Source organism: Scyliorhinus canicula, chromosome 10 (assembly GCF_902713615.1).
Source record: "Scyliorhinus canicula chromosome 10, sScyCan1.1, whole genome shotgun sequence".
Lineage (NCBI taxonomy): Eukaryota > Metazoa > Chordata > Chondrichthyes > Carcharhiniformes > Scyliorhinidae > Scyliorhinus > Scyliorhinus canicula.
This window is the reverse complement of record NC_052155.1, coordinates 88928201-88945857: the sequence shown is the minus strand read 5'-3', so window position 1 is coordinate 88945857 and position 17657 is coordinate 88928201. Positions and strand designations below refer to the sequence as shown.

Below are 17657 nucleotides of genomic sequence, written 5' to 3'. Positions count from 1 at the left end.
GGTATTCAATCATGGCTGATATTTTTCTCATCTCTATTCTCTTGTCTTCTCCCCATAATCCCTGATTCCCCTTATTAATCAAGAACCCATCTATCGCTGCCTTAAAGACACTCAGTGATTTGGCCTCCGCATCCTTCTGCGGCAAAGAGTTCCACAAATTCACCACCCTCTGACTGAAGAAATTCCTCCTCATCTCTGTTTTAAAGGATCGTCCAGGTGCTGCCACTCCTTAGAAGCAATGCCCCATGGCAGGAGAAGCAGGATAATAGCAGAGCTCACCCCAAACAAAGGGCAGCATGGCCTTTGGCACCCTCCCTGGCACACAGCCCCTTTCAGGGCAGAGGCCTCACCAGTGACACTATCAGCTAGCCCACTCGCAGACCACCAGCTGTCTCCAAGCCTTTTACCGCACCCCTGCTCCCATCCATCCTTCCCCCGGATAGGTTGTCACAATCTATGGGTCACATCCAAGACCCATATCATACTGCAGTTGCCCTCTTGACAGACGCACACTTCCCGACCTCCCCCTCATCAGTAGGACCTGCCCAAACACAAGCTCTAAGCATGCAGGCAAAAACACAGGCAGCACGGTAGCATTGTGGATAGCACAATTGCTTCACAGCTCCAGGGTCCCAGGTTCGATTCCGGCTTGGGTCACTGTCTGTGCGGAGTCTGCACATCCTCCACGTGTGTGCGTGGGTATCCTCCGGGTGCTCCGGTTTCCTCCCACAGTCCAAAGATGTGCAGGTTAGGTGGATTGGCCATGATAAATTGCCCTTGGTGTCCAAAATTGCCCTTAGTGTTGGGTAGGGTTACTGGGTTATGGGGATAGGGTGGAGGTGTTGACCTTGGGTAGGGTGCTCTTTCCAAGAGCCGGTGCAGACTCGATGGGCCAAATGGCCTCCTTCTGCACTGTAAATTCTATGAACACCATGACCCTCAACCGCACAACAAGGGACACCCGCTGGTGGGACAACAGATAGCCCACCCACTGAGGACACCAACAATTGGGCCCCTTCCTCCCCCTGCCCCCCCCCCCCCCACAATGCCCCCCTCCCCACCCCCAGCCCCCATCCCCAACCCTGCAAAGAATGAATTTTGGAGTACAGACATCAATTTCTATTTACCTGGCCTCAGCTGCCATCGAGCACTCACGGCGGCTGGAGGCACAGGGCTTGAGGGGGGAGGAGCCTGCCCCAGAGGAGCAGGGCCTGCCAGTGAGACTCCAGTGCCGGCTGTCCATCAGTCAAAGGAGGAGCTGCAAAGGAGGCGCCACATCAATTCACCTGTATATCGTCAGCGTCTGTCCTTCAATGAGATGCCTGTCAAGACGTCAGACTTTGATTTACCAGGGAGACTGTCTGTCACCTGTGCCAGATGATGGTGCACCTGGCACCGTGGGGGATTGGAGGAGGATACTCACTCCCAGCAGCCGTCCAGGTGATGGTTGCCCTGGACTTTTATGCCTCTGGGTCTTTCCAGGAGCAAAATGGGGACCTGTCTGGAATCTCGCAGACATCCATACGTAGGTGCATTCATGCTGCGACGGATGCCCTATGTATCCAAGCAGCAGACTATATAAACGTCAAATTGGATCAGGTGCAACAGGATGCCCAGGCAGCAGGATTTGCTGCCATTGCTGGCATGCCCCAGGTCCAGGGAGTGATCGATGGAACCCATGCCCCTTACAAGCACCGGCTCATCAAGGGGTCCCCTTCATCAATCGGAAAGGCTTCCTTTCCCTGAAAAAGCAATTGGTGTGTGACCACCCATACCTGGGCAGTGTGAACAACAGTTACAATCTGGTGCACTCGTCGGTTCCCGGCATCTTTGAGGTATTCCCTCGGGTAAGGGGTTGGTCCTTTGGCGTCAAGGGTTACGCACTGTGATCTAACGACACATGTCCAGAGGCCTCAGAATGACGTGGAGAACTGCTACAACAACGCCCATGCACCAACCAGGAGCATCATTGAGTGGTGCACGGCATCCTCATGATGCATTCCGATGCCTGGACCGCTCTAGTGGGCTCTCCAAACTAGCCGCAGGAGAGTCTGTAACATCGTGCTGGCCTGCTATACCCTGCACAACATTGCATGGCAGGAAGGTGACATGCTGGAGGAGAAGAAAGAACATCAGGCCTCATCTGTCAAGGAGAATGAGGAAGATGGCCAGGAAGAACTGGGCATGGAGAATGGGCTGGCACGGCAGGCCTCTCAACGTGTGCTATAGGCCACCATGCATGTGACAACTTCCTCACCCCCAGATTTGCACTACCCAGCCCCGCCTCTCTATACTCTCCCTCTCCCCTTACCCCCTTCCAAGTGGTTCCCCCTTCACTATAGCTGCTCGCATCCTCCTCTGTCCCTTCACCCTTCACTTCATCCTGTGATTTGATTTGATTTATTATTGCCACATGTATTTGTACACAGTGAAAAGTATTGTTTCTTGCATGCTATGCAGACAATGCATACCGTACATAGAGAAGGAAGGAGAGACTGCAGAATATAATGTTACAGTGAACAATGTTACTAGGGTGCAGAGAAAAAATTGCCTTAATACGAGATAGGTCCATTCAAAAGTCTGATGGCAGCAGGGAAGAAGCTGTTCTTGAGTCGGTTGCAGTGTGACCTCAAACGTTTGTCACCTTTTTCCTGATGGAAGAAGGTGGAAGAGAGTATGTCCAGGGTGCGTGGGGTCCTTAATTATGTTGTCTGCCTTTCCGAGGCAGCAGACATTGTAGACAGAGTCGATGGATGGGAGGCTGGTTTGCATGATGGACTGGGCTACTGTTGGAACCAACAATTCTACAGACACGTGCTTGTAGGATTAGAATAGTGGTTTTAATATACTCACAACAGAGCCAGCCGTTTAGCCATTGAACTTTCGGTGAACTGGCCGGCTGACCATGTGGCACATGTATATACAGATTATAAACCGGTGTGAATCACATTCACCACATTCACCCCCTGTGAAAAAAATAGAGTCCAGCGGGGGTGGTGGCTCACAGAGTTGGTCTGTCTGGTGGATGAATTGTTTGTTTCGATCTGCGGAGCACCGGAGTTGCAGCCTCTTGCGGTGGCTGGGTGGGGTGTTGAGAGCTGGGGTACGATGGCAGACTTCGGGGCGGGTCTCGTCTGAACTTTATACACATCTGGCTCGACCGGAGACTGGGGGCGCTGGGGGCGGGCTGGTTTTGGCGCGTGGAACCGGTGGGGTGAGCTTGCGGAATCGGGGGCGCGAGGGGGCGGCAGCATAGGGAACGGGGTAAGGGGTTCCTCAGTGGGGATTGGGGGGGGGGGAGGGGGGGGGGGCTGGATCCAGCAGGTGCCAGGTCCCGAAGGGATACTGTGTCCAGGCGACCGTCCGGGAACTCCACGAATGCGTACTGGGGGTTGGAATGGAGGAGGCGCACCTTTTCAACAAGGGGGTCAGTTTTGTGCCTCCTGACGTGCTTCCTCAGGAGGACCGGGCCTGGTGTCCTCAGCCACGCCGGAAGTGAGACTCCCATAGTAGTGCCTCTAGAAAAATTGAAGAGTCGCTCGTGAGGGGTTTGATTTGTAGCTGTACAGAGGAGGGATCTGATTGCGTGGAGCGTGTCTGGGAGGACTTCTTGCCATTGGGAGACTTGGAGTTTTCTAGACCGGAGGGTCAGTAGGACGGTCTTCCAGACCGTCGCGTTCTCCCTCTCCACCTGCCCCTTCCCCCTAGGGTTGTAACTGGTAGTCCTGCTCGAGGCGATGCCCTTGTCGAGCAGGTACTGACGCAGCTCGTCGCTCATAAAGGACGAACCCTGGTCACTGTGCACGTAGCTGGGGAAACCGAACAGAGTGAAGACACTATGCAGGCCCCTAATGACTGTGTGGGAGGTCATATCAGGGCGTGGAATGGCAAAAGGGAATCGGGAGAACTCGTCGATGACGTTGAGGAAATAAATGTTCTTGTTAGTGGAGATGAGTGGCCCTTTGAAATCGATCGCAAGGCGTTCAAAGGGCCTAGAAGCCTTGACCAGGTGGGCCCTGTCTGGTCTATAGAAGTGCGGTTTGCACTCCGCACAGATCGGGCAGTCCCTGGTGACCGCTTTTACCTCCTCGTTGGAGAAAGGCAGGTTTCGGGCTCTGATGTAGTGGGCTAGCCGGGTGACCCCTGGATGGCAGAGGTCCACGTGGATGGCTTTCAGATGGCTGATCTGCGCGCTGGCGCATGTCCCGCGGGATAGGGCATCCGAGGGCTCGTTGAGCTTCCCCGGTCAATATTTAATATCGTAACTATAGGTGGAGAGTTCGATCCTCCACCGAAGGATTTTATCATTTTTTATTTTGCCCCTTTGCGAGTTGTCAAACATAAAGGCAACCGATCGTTGGTCGGTGATGAGGGTGAACCTCCTACCTGCGAGGTAGTGCCTCCAGTGACGAACAGCCTCCACGATGGCTTGTGCTTCCTTCTCGACTGAGGAGTGCCGGAGTTCTGAAGCGGATAGGGTACGGGAGAAAAATGCAACGGGCCTCCCTGCCTGATTTAAAGTGGCAGCTAGAGCTACCTCTGAGGCGTCGCTCTCAACCTGAAAGGGAGTGGATTCATCCACCGCCCGCATGACCGCTTTGGCGATGTCCTCCTTGATGCCGTCGAAGGACTGGCGTGCCTCGGCTGACAGGGGAAATCGTGTGGCCTTAAAGAGTGGGTGGGCTTTGTCCGCATATTGAGGAACCCACTGGGCGTAGTATGAGAAGAACCCCAAGCACCGTTTGAGGGCCTTGGGGCAATGAGGGAGGGTGAGTTCTAAGAGGGGGCGCATACGGTCCGGGTCTGGGCCCAGGACTCCGTTCTCCACGACGTAGCCGAGGATGGCCAGTCTGTTTGTGCGGAAAACACATTTCTCCTTGTTATAAGTGAGATTTAATTTCTGTGCCGTTTGGAGAAAACGGTGGAGGTTGGCGTTGTGGTCCTGCTGGTCATAGCCGCAGATGGTAACATTGTCCAGATACGGAAACGTGGCCCACAGCCCGTACTGGTCCACCATTCGGTCCATTGCTCGTTGGAACACCGAAACCCCGTTAGTGACGCCGAAAGGGACCCGGAGGAAATGGAAGAGGCGGCCATCGGCCTCGAATGCCGTGTAGTGGCGGTCCTCCGGGCGGATTGGGAGCTGGTGGTATGCAGACTTCAGATCCACCGTGGAAAATAGCCGATATTGGGCGATTTGATTAACCATGTCTGCAATTCTGGGATGGGGATACGTGTCTAGGAGCGTAAAGCGATTTATGGTCTGGCTATAGTCGACGACCATGCAAAATGTTTCCCCGGTCTTGACGACAACCACCTGAGCTCTCCAGGGACTATTACTGGCCTCTATGATCCCCTCACTGAGCAGCTGTCGGACCTCCGATCGGATAAAGACCCTATCCTGTAGGCTGTATCGCCTGCTGCGAGTAGCTACTGGCTTGCAATCTGGAGTGAGATTGGCGAAGAGCGGAGGGGGGGAGATGCGCAGCATGGTTAGGCTGCAGATAGTGAGTGGGGGCAGGGGCCTGCAGAAGCTGAGGGTGAGGCTCTTGAGGTTGCACTGGAAATCCAGGCCTAATAAGAGTGGCGCGCAGAGGGCGGGCAGGACATAAAGTTTAAATTTAGAATAACTAGCGCCTCGAATTGTGAGCGTAGCGACGGTGCGTTCTTGGATTTGGACTGAGTGGGAGCCCGAAGCGAGGGCGATAGTTTGGCTCACTGGAAAAATAGAAAGCGAACAGCCTCTTACCAGCTCTGGATGTATAAAGCTCTCGGTGCTCCCGGAGTCAAAGAGGCATGGCGTGCTGTACCCGTTGATCTGGACCTCCGCCATCAAACTTCGTAGCTGCTTGGGGCGGGATTGATCCAGGGTGACTGCGCTGAGTTGCGGGTAGTCGGCGGCTCGATCAGCTGTGCTGGAGTGGCCCCGTGATGACTGCCCTCTGAGTTCGTAGTCGTCGAGGTGAGTTTCAGAGTTTGAAGGGGATGGATCCCAGGATGGCCGCCCTCATGAGTCACAACATGGCCGGCCGCATGGAGGATTGCCAAGGTGGCTGCCTCCATGAGTCGCACATGGCCGGCCGCATGGAGGAGGATTGCCAAGATGGCCGCCCCATGAGTCGCACATGTCGGGTGGGGGCAGAGTCGGCATACAGGCTGCAGCATTTTGGGGCCTGCAGGCCTGTGAATTCAGGGAATGAGTGCTTTGAGCCATGGGAGGGTTAGAGGCTGGGGCTTTCTTCGCCAGACACACTCTGGCATAGTGTCCTTTTCGCCCGCAGCTGCTGCAGATCGCGGATCGGGCTGGGCAGTGCTGCCGCAGGTGCTGGCTTTGGCCACAGAAATGGCAGGCTGGGGCAGCTGAGTAGCTGGCTGGAGCAGCTGAGTAGCTGGCTGGGGCAGCAGAGTAACTGGCTTTGGCAGCGCGGTAGCTGGGGGTCCGTGCGGCACAGGCTTGGGGGCACTGTTGGTCGGGGGTCCACGATGAGGTCGCGGGGTCCGCGGGAAACGAGGTGAGGCTGCGGAAGGAAACTTCCATAGTGGTAGCAGCCTCCACAGTAGTGTCTAAGTCCTGGGCCCCCTTTTCTAGCAGTCTTTGGCGCACATAGTTAGACCTAAGGCCCGCCACGAAAACGTCCCGCACAGCAAGCTCCCTATGTTCAGCCGCGGTAACGGCTTGATAATTACAGTCATTGGAAAGATTGTTCAATTCCCTTACAAACTCGGTGAGCGTTTCTGTAGGCCGCTGACGGCGAGTCGTAAACACGTGGCGTGCATAAACCTCGTTAATGGGACTAACGTACATTTTGTCCAGTATTGCCAGCGCTGCGGTGTAAGAACCGGCCAGATTTAGCTGTGTGGAGATTCTGTGGCTTACCCTCGTGTGCAGTAGGCTGAGTTTTTGTTCCTCCATTGCTCCGGCGGTGCTGGCTTCTGCCAGGTAGGCTTTAAAACATCTCAGCCAGTGGGAAAAAAATTTCCTTAGCCTCTGCATCCTCTGGGTCGAGTTCTAGGCGTCCGGGCTTGAGGGCTGCTTCCATGATTTCTTCGACTGTTTCCTGAGTATATTAAATTGTTGGAACCAACAATTCTACGGACACGTGCTTGTAGGATTAGAATAGCGGTTTTAATATACTCACAACAGAGCCAGCCGGTTAGCCATTGAACTTTCGGTGAACTGGCCGGCTGACCATGTGGCACATGTATATACAGATTATAATCCAGTGTGAATCACATTCACCACAGCTACATTAATAACCTTTTGTACTTTGTTGCAGTCTTGGGCAGAGCAGGATCCATACCAAGCTGATACAACCAGAAAGAATGCTTTCTATGGTGCATCTGTGCATGTTGTGAATACCGCCCAGTCCATCACACGAACCTGCCTCCCATCCATTGATTCCATCTACACCTCCCGCTGCCGGGGGAAAGCGGGCAGCATAATCAAGGATCCCTCCCACCCGGCTTACTCACTTTTCCAACTTCTTCCATCGGGCAGGAGATTCAGAAGTCTGAGAACACGCACGAACAGACTCAAAAACAGCTTCTTCCCCACTGTCACCAGACTCCTAAATGACCCTCTTATTGACTGACCTCATTAACACTACATCCTGTATGCTTCAACCGATGCCAATGCTTATGTAGTTACATTGCATATCTTGTGTTGCCCTATTATGTAATCTCATGTATTTTCTTGAATTGTTTATTTCCCTTTTCTTTCATGTACTGAATGATCTGTTGAGCTGCTTGCAGAAAAATACTTTTCACTGTACCTCGGTACACGTGACAATAAACAAATCCAATCCAATCCAATCCAATCTGTAAAGTTAGTGAGAGTCGTAGCTACCATGCCAAATTTCTTTAGTCTTCTGAGAAAGTAGAGTTGTTGGTGGGCTTTCTTAACTATAGTGTTGACATGGGGGGACCACAATAGGGCATTGGTGATCTGGACACCTAAAAACTTGAAGCCCTCGACTCTTTCTGCTTCATTTCCATTGGTGTAGACAGGGGCATGTTTTCCACTACGCTTCCTTAAGTCGGTGACAATCTCCTTCATTTTGTTGACATTGAGGGAGAGTTTATTGTCACCGTACCAGTTCATCAGATTCTCTATCTCATTCCTGTACTCTCTCTCATCATTGTTTGAGATCTGACCCACGACGGTGGTATGATCAGCAAATTTGAAAATCGAGTTGGAAGGGAATTTGGCCACACAGTCATAGGTGTACAAGGAGTATAGTAGGGGGCTGAGGACACAGCCTTGTGGGGCACCGGTGTTGAGGATGATCGTGGAGGAGGTGTTGTTGCCTATCCTTACTGATTGTGGTCTGTGGGATAGAAAGTTCAGGATCGAGTCACAGAGGGAGGAGCCCAGGCCCAGGAGTTTGGGGTTGTGTTTCATAGGAATAATGGTGTTGAAGGCTGAGCTGTAGTCAATAAATAGGAGTCTGACATAGGTGTCTTTATTATCTAGGTGTTCCAGGGTTGATCAGACACTGAACTGGACTAGCTATATCAATACTGTGGCTACCAGGGCAGGTCAAAGGCGAGGAATCCTACAGCAAGTAACTCACCCCCTGACCTCTCGAAAGCCTGTCCACCATCACACAAGTCAGGAGTATAATAGAATACTCTCCACTTGCCTGGATTAGTGCAGCTCCAAAATCACTCAAGAAGCTTGACACCATCCAGAACAAAGCGACCCGCTTGATTGCTCCTCTTTCCACAAAAATTCAAACCACTGACGAACAGCGGCAGACGTGTGTACCATCTGCAAGATGCACTGCAAGAACTCTCATCAAGGCTCCTTGGGCAGCACCTTCCAAACCCACAACCACTATCATCTAGTTGGACAAGAGCAGCAATACCTGGGAACCCCACCACCTGGAGGTTCCCCTCCAAGTCACTCACCTCCATAACTTGGAAATATATCACCATTCCTTCACAGTTGCTGGGGCAAAGTCCTGGAACTCCCTCCCAAACAGCAGTGTGTGTGTACCTACACTTCAGACACTACAGCTGTTCAAGAAGGCAACTCACCATCACCTTCTGAAGGGCAACTAGGGCTGGGCAATAAATGCTGGCCTAACCAGCGACGCCCACATCCCGTAAATGAATTTTAAAAAAACACATGGTGAGATCTTGGGAAGGAGTGGTCTGTGGAGAGAGGTGAATCACTCGTCATTGACACATCATTTTTCATTTGGGGTTCCCTTGGTTATCGCATGCCGACCTCTGCCTTGGAGATATCCCTCTCCTGCACCTCCCCAGACAATTCCACCACCCTCAGAGGATGAGAGCCCCGAGGTGTGGATGCCCTTCCGGGCTTCTCCCTCTCTCGTCCATGATGGGCCATCTTTTCCTCAGGGACAAATATAGGAGATGGTGAGAGAGACATGGAGGCGAGTTACATGTGTGGAAGGGGGCGGGGGGGGGGGGGGGGGGGGGTTCTGTAGCTGGTAGCATGTGTGTACAAGAAAGTGGATAATGCCGTTGCTTGGTGTTTGGTGCAGGGTGGGATGTGAGGGAGATGCAGGCAGGTGGGTTTTGATTGGCCTCTATGGGAGTGGTGGTGTGATGTGAGGAGTGAAGGACTGGAGTGATGCCAGGGGAACAGAGGTGGTGGCTCACCCAAGGTGCCCTAAGGAGGTTATTCATCTTCTTGCAACACTGCGTTCTAGTCTGCCTGGCGAAGCTCACAGTGCTGACCGCCTCGATCACCTCCACCCAAGCCCGGTTGATGACCATAGGCATGGGGTTCCTACCCATCCTGAGGAAGAGTGTGTCCCACCTCACCTCCATCGGATCCAACATGCTATGAGAGTGTGTGGGGTGAGGAATGCTTATGAGCATCTCCAGCCTGTCAAGCTCTCCAAAGCCAATTGCGCCCCAGCGAATCTGACGCCAGCAGCAATGAAAACTGTTCTAGATTCACATGGGCAGTGTTGGCTCGATAGCCTGTCCAGAATTGCTCCACAAACAGTGCTCCAACGAGAACGCAACGAGAACGTAAATCACGTACAATTCAGTCCCAGCATCTCCCAAATGAAGAATTTCAGCCATTGTATGGTTGAAGTGGGTTGGACGTGGTAGTGAGATAATTGGGGCGTCCAGAGTTCACCATCAATTACCACTGAAACTGACCGTAACTTCAAATTGTAGGGGTTGCACAGATGAACACAGAAATCCACAGTCTCTCACTCAGGGCTCCAGTTCAGACCTTAAGGGATCAGCTTTCCCACTCCCATTCATTACCAGAAAGCCAAGAATAAGTTACAGAATGGTCAGTCTGAAGTACCTGCTTTTTAACAGTGATATGGTTATTTGGGGTAGGTAGGAATAGGGGGGGGTTAAAGTTACAATCAGTCTAGTCATGACCTTATTGAATGATGGAACATTTTAGAGGGGCTGAGTGGCCTAAGCCTGCTCATAATTCATATGTTTGTATGTTCATATGCTCTCTCCTTATGTTTTCAGTCTCAGGAGCATTTTCTAGGCTTTGCCAGACTTGCCAATGGCTCATTGATTCTGCTGCACACAGTGGATACTGGCTGAGTGGGTATGGAGGATGCAGGAAGGGTATGGAAATTGATGGAACATGCACGGGGTAATAGAAAAAGCATTGAAGGGGCAATGGTGATACCTAGAGACCTAACAACCACATACAGGACTGTGATTATGCCCCAATAAACCAAGGCAGGCCTTCTATCCAGCTGACGTTGGAACCTGCCAGCCTCCATTACTGCCCAGGCCTGCCTAAGAAGCCAACATATCTGAACCTTGCCCACCCATGTCTCAAGGAGACAAAAATAATATGGGAGTGGGAGTACGTGATATGATCAGGATTGCAATTTCAGGAAATTGCATGACTCACGGTTCCTGATGCTGAAGGGAAGATCCTGCTCGAGTGTCTGTCCTTTAACGTGTTTGACTGCTTGAACAGCCTAATGACATCACTGCTGTTCCACAGTGAAGAACACAGCAAGTGGTTGCAGTACCACTTTCTGTGGATGAAGATGAAGGACGGGATTCTCCTGTCGCCGAAATCACGTTCGGCAATCGGCCAGAGATTCCCCGTTCACGACCAAATCGGAGGCGATGCAACTTTTGCGATGCTCCGTCCCCTTCAAAGCAGCCTACATGTGCCATGCGCCATATCGACAGCCTCAGGATATTGCCTGAGGCCCACCCCCCAATTCCCCCCCCCCTCTCACCGGCTGATTACCCGACAGAATCGGTCGCGTGTGGTCTAATCTGTCGGGAACTCAGTGTGGCGGCTGTGGACTTAGTCCAGTGCCGCCACAGTTGGGGGAGGGCTGATCTGCAGGCAGGGGCAATTTGTCAGGGGGCTGGGGACCTGTTGGGGGGTGGTCCGGGGCTTGCAAGCCAGCCAAATGGGGGCATTATTTCGCAGATCTGATCCACGAGTGGCCGGCGCCATGTTGCACGGCCATGGACCCGGCAATTCTCCGGCCGTATTGGCAGCTGGAGCTGAGTGCTCTACGCTGCCTTGATGCTAGCCCCCAGCCAAATGGAGGATCGGTGTCCGTTTTACACCATTTTTTCTGTCGTAAAACACCACCGTTCCCACGTCGGCATCAGGACATAGCCTCAAAATCGGAGAATCCCGCCCGAGATCGGCAAACATAGAGCAGGTTACCATGTCTTGTATCAACATGTTATGCATGGTGGGGGGGGGGGGGGGGGGGGCTGTGGATCAGATAAAGCCATTTTGTAGAATGTCACAAATCTCTGCTTCTATGTAAGAGCCATCGTGCTGGGGGTAGTATATTAATGTGGATAGAGGATTGACTGACTAACAGAAAACAGAGTTGGGATAAGAGGGGCATTTTCAGGGTGGCAGCCTGTAACTAGTGAAGTGCCACAGTGATCAGTGCTGGGGCCACAGTTATTTACAATATATACCAATAACCTGGATGAGGGAAGTGAATGCACTATTGCCAAGTTTGAAGACGGCACAAAAATATGTGGGAAGACATGTGATGTGTATGATACAAAGGTCGTAATTTAACAGAAAAAAAGAGTCCCATTTTGGGTAGGTTTAGCGGGGTTGTTCCCAGTGCTTGTAGCAAAAGGAACAACCTCTCTATCGAATGGGACTCTTATTTTTTAGGGTCTCGGCAGGAAACACCCCGCCAAGGCCAGATTCAGTCGCAGTTCCTGCACGAGGAGCTCGCCAGTGCAGGAAAAGATCGGGGCAAGGGGCACAATTTTCAAATGATGCTTTGATCTCTCAACCCACAGACTCCCAACCCCAATACCCCACACATTTGTTAGAGGGTCCTCGAACCCTCTCACACCCTATCTCAAATGGGCAAGGCACCCACGGGCTTGATCTCCAGACCGGGAAAAATACCACATAGCCAGCTTGGCACTACCAGCCTGGCACCTGAGTGGCACTTGCCAGGGTGCCAGTCCGGCAGTTTTGCAGTGCCCAGATGGCATCAATAGTGCCAGGGTGTCACCCTGCTCAGAGGCCAACCACCCAGGGGAGGTCAGTTTGTGGAGGCCAGTGCTAAACGGCGTCCGGCTGAGGTCTCCTGACCGAGATTGATAGATCCCCGGACTGGTTAGTTCAGGTGTAGGTATAGGTAAGTGAGCAGTTTAGGTCACTTAACTATGCAAGTCTGGATCCCGTCCATCGCGACGTCTCGGGAGATCTCATTAGATTTCTTGCTTCATATCATTCATTCACCCTCTTCCTCCATCGCCAAAGAAGGAATGCAGAGGGGGTATGAATTTAAGTAATTTTAGTTTAAGCAACCAAGATGCTCACTACTTGGATATGACTTGCATGCTTATACAGCTACCTCTTAATGAATGGGCATGGTGAGGTCTCATTAAAATAATGTGATTTTTATGTCTGATCTCCATATGCAATCTACATGAGTCTGCCAAATCTCAACATGCGAAAGCATTTGACCAGTGGCACCAACTAGAAATTGTCACACTAAGTTGGGATTTGTCAATCCTCAACTGCTTTCACTTTCCCTCGCCATGACCATAAGTGTTCTGTACATGATTTCCTGTCCTATATTCACCAAATATCGGGGGTCATTGAGATTCCCTTCTTCATCTATTATGTGGACTTGTGTAGAACCTAAAAAATAAAAATGCATATCTTCCAAACATGGAAAGCATGACATTTTCTGCGATTTACTCGACACAACGCCCAAGGTGCATGTCTGAGACAGTCACTTTAAAGAAAATATGAGGGTGATGTTCTGTTTCAACACTCATGGTGCACACTGATAATATATTTCAGAAAGTTTTCTGTGACTTTCATCCATTAAAATGAAGCTGAACATTCCCCCTTATACTTGGTACGCTTTTTACTTTGATAAATGGAAGTTGGTGACATACAGTGATCACATTGGTACTTTTGCCTCCTGGTATAAACAATGCTCCTGACATTTAGAAGCTTTAAACCTGAATGCTTATATTATGAAAGAATGACTGTTTAACACATCTTTCAGATAGTATCTGCATTTTTAAATGAGCTAGATTCTACTGTGTCCTTTTTACAGTCAAAGAAAGGGTCAAGAATCAGAAATTTGTGTACTCACCACTTCTTCGTGTTTGCAGTTCCTAACATTTATTCCATTTATCTAATGGTGCAAGGAAAGCAGGAAAGGAAGAAAAGATATTGCTGACAAACCTAAATTCACTGCAATTATCTGTGGTCAGCAGTAATTCCTTAAATAGAAATAAGTACTGTTTACACACCTGAAGGATAGCATCGCCAATAAAGAGCAAGCCAGGTAGGTCAGCTTTGTAAACAAGACAGAAGGGGAAAAAAAAAATCTGTTGTCAAATCACTTCAGTTAGAGATCCAAAACGAAAATACTGGAAAATTAATACAAACACGTGCCATACCTCTTTGCTCCTTTGAGATTTTTGATATAATAACTGGAATATTGTGTTCAGCTCCACCCTGAAAAAACAAAATTGGAGGAGCACATTTCAAATAGGAAACATCAGTGATCTTTCTCAATAATGAGTGGTAACGCAGGTGCATTTATATGGGCGCTCGGTTAGAATTATTACTGCACAGTTTAAATAAAACCAGTAACATTAATTGAAATGGGAAGTTAATGAGATGAAGGCCGGAATTCTCTGGACCGTTTCCGAGAGGCGGGACTCTCTGGTACCGTCCCTGTCCGCGGGTTTCCTGGCAGCGTGAGGTGGCCTCAACAGGAACTCCCAATGACACTGGCGGGAGCAGAGAATCCCGTCGCCAGCGAACACGCGCCACCTCCCACTGCCAAGAAATATGCGGCTGGGAGGCTGGAGATGTCATGGGGCTTATTGTTGTATTTCTTTCTATTTGTTCAAGGATATGAACATCAGGAGGTGATGGCATAGTAGTATTATCACTGGACTAGTAATTCAGAGGCTCAGGGTAATAATCTGAGGACCCGGGTTTAAATCCCACTACGGCCGGTAGTGGAATTTAAACGCAATAAAAAATATCTGGAATTAAAAGTCTAATGATGACCATGAAACCATTGTCATTGAAGAACCCAGTTTTCATCTGAAGATCTGCCATTCTTATCTGGTCTGGGCTACATGTGACTCCAGATCCACATCTTAAATAGTCACTAGCAAGCCACTCAGTAGTAAACACAACAAAGAATGAAACCCGACAGACCATTCAACATCGACCCAGCACCTTAAATGACAATGGCAACCGACAAACCTAGGGTTGACCCTGCAAAGTTCTCATTACTAACATCTGGGGGCTTATGCCAAAGTTGGGAGGGCCGTCTAACCTGACAGCCTGACATAGCCATACTTTCAGAATCATATCTCACAGACAATGCCCCAGACATGACTATCACCATTTCTGGGCATGCCCTGTTTCACCTGCAAGTCAGGCCCAGCAGAGGCGTCAGCACAGTGGTATACAGTTGGGAGGGAGTTGCTCTGGGAGTCCTCAACATCGACTCTGGGCCCCATGAAGGCTTCAGGTTGAACGTGAGCAAAGAAACCTCCACGTACCGTTCACCATCAGCTGATTAATCAGTACTGCTCCATGTTGAATACCACTTGGAGGAAGGACTATGGGGGGATTCTTCGTCCAGCAATGCCAGAATCACAATTGCGATCAGGCAGAGAATCAAGCGTCAGCTGAAAATCGAGGTCGGTGTGGGGTGTCCAATGGAATACCATGCTCCACTGCCATGATGGCGGTGTGAACGCGTTCCCTGCCCCGCGTTGGCGTGGGCATGCAAAATATACAGTAGCATTCATTAACATATCATGAATGGACCCTATTAGGTAGTCTCTAGACTCCCGCAATGCTCCACCTCCACAATGCGGAAGTGACGCTGGCGCAGTTCACTTGTGGTATTTAAAAACTTGGAATGGGCACCATGGCTGCTGAGGGAGAGATGGGAGGTAAGAAAAATTTCCAAAGGCTCAACTGTGGGCTGAAGTTATGCTGCTGGCTGGGGGCACCTGCCAGGGCCAGAGAGAATAGAGGGGGGAGACCAGGAGATGAACCATAGGTTTAGGGTGTCCACCAGGGACCAGGGTGTCCAGGCACAAACCACCATTGCCGTGGCCTGCAAGGCAGCCATCTGGCTGGGCACTGACTGACAACTGTGACCCGTAAATGTGCATAGCATCACCGGCCGGATGGGTGCCCGCACATCCTTCCCCCCAGGCCACACCTCTGGAACCCTCGGACTCCAGCCGACACATCAGGGGCAGCACGGTAGCATTGTGGATAGCACAATCGCTTCACAGCTCCAGGGTCCCAGGTTCGATTCCGGCTTAGGCCACTGTCTGTGTGGAGTCTGCACATCCTCCCCGTGTGTGCGTGGGTTTCCTCCGGGTGCTCCGGTTTCCTCCCACAGTCCAAAGATGTGCAGGTTAGGTGGATTGGCCATGATAAATTGCCCTTGGTGTCCAAAATTGCCCTTAGTGTTGGGTGGAGTTACTGGGTTATGGGGATAGGGTGGAGGTGTTGACCTTGGGTAGGATGCTCTTTCCAAGGGCCGGTGCAGACTCGATGGGCCGAATGGCCTCCTTCTGCACTGTAAATTCTATGTAAAAAAATCAACAGGATGGGCATGGTCAGTGGCCCACAAGATGTTGGCATCCTCAGTGCACCCATGCGAGGCACTGCCCCATTGCAGGGGGTGCAGATGAAGAGCAGAGCGCACTTCGAATAGCAGATGCAGGAACCGTGGCCTTTGGCAGTTAACCTGGCACACTATCCCTCTTAGAGCAGATGCCTCGCCAGTGACACTCTCCACTGGCCCACATCGCGTGACCACCAGCCATTATCAAATCCCGCCTGCCCACTACGCCCCTGTTCCCATCCATCCTACCCCCCAGACAGGTAGGTACAACATTTGCGTCATACCCAGGGCCCAAGACACACTACAGCTATGGTCTCAACAGGTGCCCACCACCCTCACCTGGGCCCAATTGTGAGCCCTGCCAGCACGCATGCCATCAAGCATGGCGCTGGCATCACACCCCCTCCCACAAACAGGTGCCGCCCTACTGGGAGGGTATTACATGGTCCATCCAAGGAGGACACCCAGAGAAGGGCGCAGGACACGGGCTGCAGGGCATATCGCTGGCATGGGTAACACCAGCCACCGGTACCCTGCTGGCAGGGATGGGTGGCAGGGTTAGAGGCCCACCGATTCCAGGCACTGGTAGGAACGGTGGTACAATGCAGATGGCAGAGTGTTGGAGGTGGTGAGCAGTGATGGATCACTTATCGGCACGGCCATACTACATATCCCCTCCATACCTGTGGCCCAGTCCCCTACCACCTCCGAAGGAGATCCTGGGGGTACGCTGGACTAAGCGGGAGGCCCGTGCCATCCTCCAACACATGCACCCCACATCACCGGTCTCCCCCCCCCCCCCCCCCCCCCCCCCCCCCCCCCCACTCTGCTACCCAGTACAACTCCTGTACCCAGCCCAGCTCATCCTTCTCAGCCTCCGGATGGGGGACCAAGGCAGTTTGGAACGTCTGTAAACAGGCGTTTATTGGTGACATGGCAATTTACAATGTATGTGCCCTCGCCCCCAACGCTATGTATTGCACCCATGTCAATTTAATGGATGTCCAACTTTCTAATCTTACGTGTCATAACTCTGCATCAAGGTGGTTCCCTAGACGATACATCTGATGTGGAGGCAACCTTTTGAGTATTCCTCCCTCAAATCTGGGTTCCTTTTGGCGTGGATGGGTCCGACAGTCTTCTGGGTGCCACAGGTGGCATGGTGCCCCCTTGTTCTGCTCGCTGCCCATTGGATGTGCCAGAGACGGATATGGGGGATTCAGAGGGGCTACAGTATTCAGCACGTCCCCTGCAGGAGTCACCAGCACAGGCCCCATCACCTCCTCCACCCTCAGGGTGCCTGATGGCTCCTGGGCCACCCCTTGGTACAGGAGCATGCCAAAGGTCTGGGAGCTCTGGAATTACCTGGCATTGCCAGTCCTGAAGGCCTGCTCTCATCTCAACCAGAGTCTCAATGTTCATGGCCGTGGAGGACAGGGACTGTGCTACGTCTCTCAGAAGAAATACAACTCGATTTTATTAAACACTTAACTATAATACATGCTTTAACTGTGGGTTGACACTATGCTGACTTGACTGGAGACCTGA

At 51.5% G+C, this 17657-nt stretch overlaps 1 protein-coding gene across 7 annotated transcripts in view; it reads right to left on the bottom strand.

Annotated features, from left to right (window-relative positions):
- The window catches only part of sntg1 (syntrophin, gamma 1), a 649505-nt gene that overhangs the window by 113318 nt on the left and 518530 nt on the right, over positions 1 to 17657 (bottom strand). For 6 of the 7 annotated variants that reach the window (XR_005462062.1, XR_005462061.1, XM_038809324.1 and 3 more), the window contains 3 exons: positions 13897 to 13954; positions 13747 to 13790; positions 13587 to 13628 (listed from right to left, as the gene is read on the bottom strand). Coding sequence is in view for 5 of the 7 variants with exons in the window: in XM_038809324.1 (XP_038665252.1) it covers positions 13587 to 13628; positions 13747 to 13790; positions 13897 to 13954 (144 nt within the window). In the remaining 2 variants the exon portion in view is untranslated. The remainder of the gene's footprint in view (positions 1 to 13586; positions 13629 to 13746; positions 13791 to 13896; positions 13955 to 17657) is intronic. The other variant, XM_038809322.1, reaches the window with a different exon arrangement.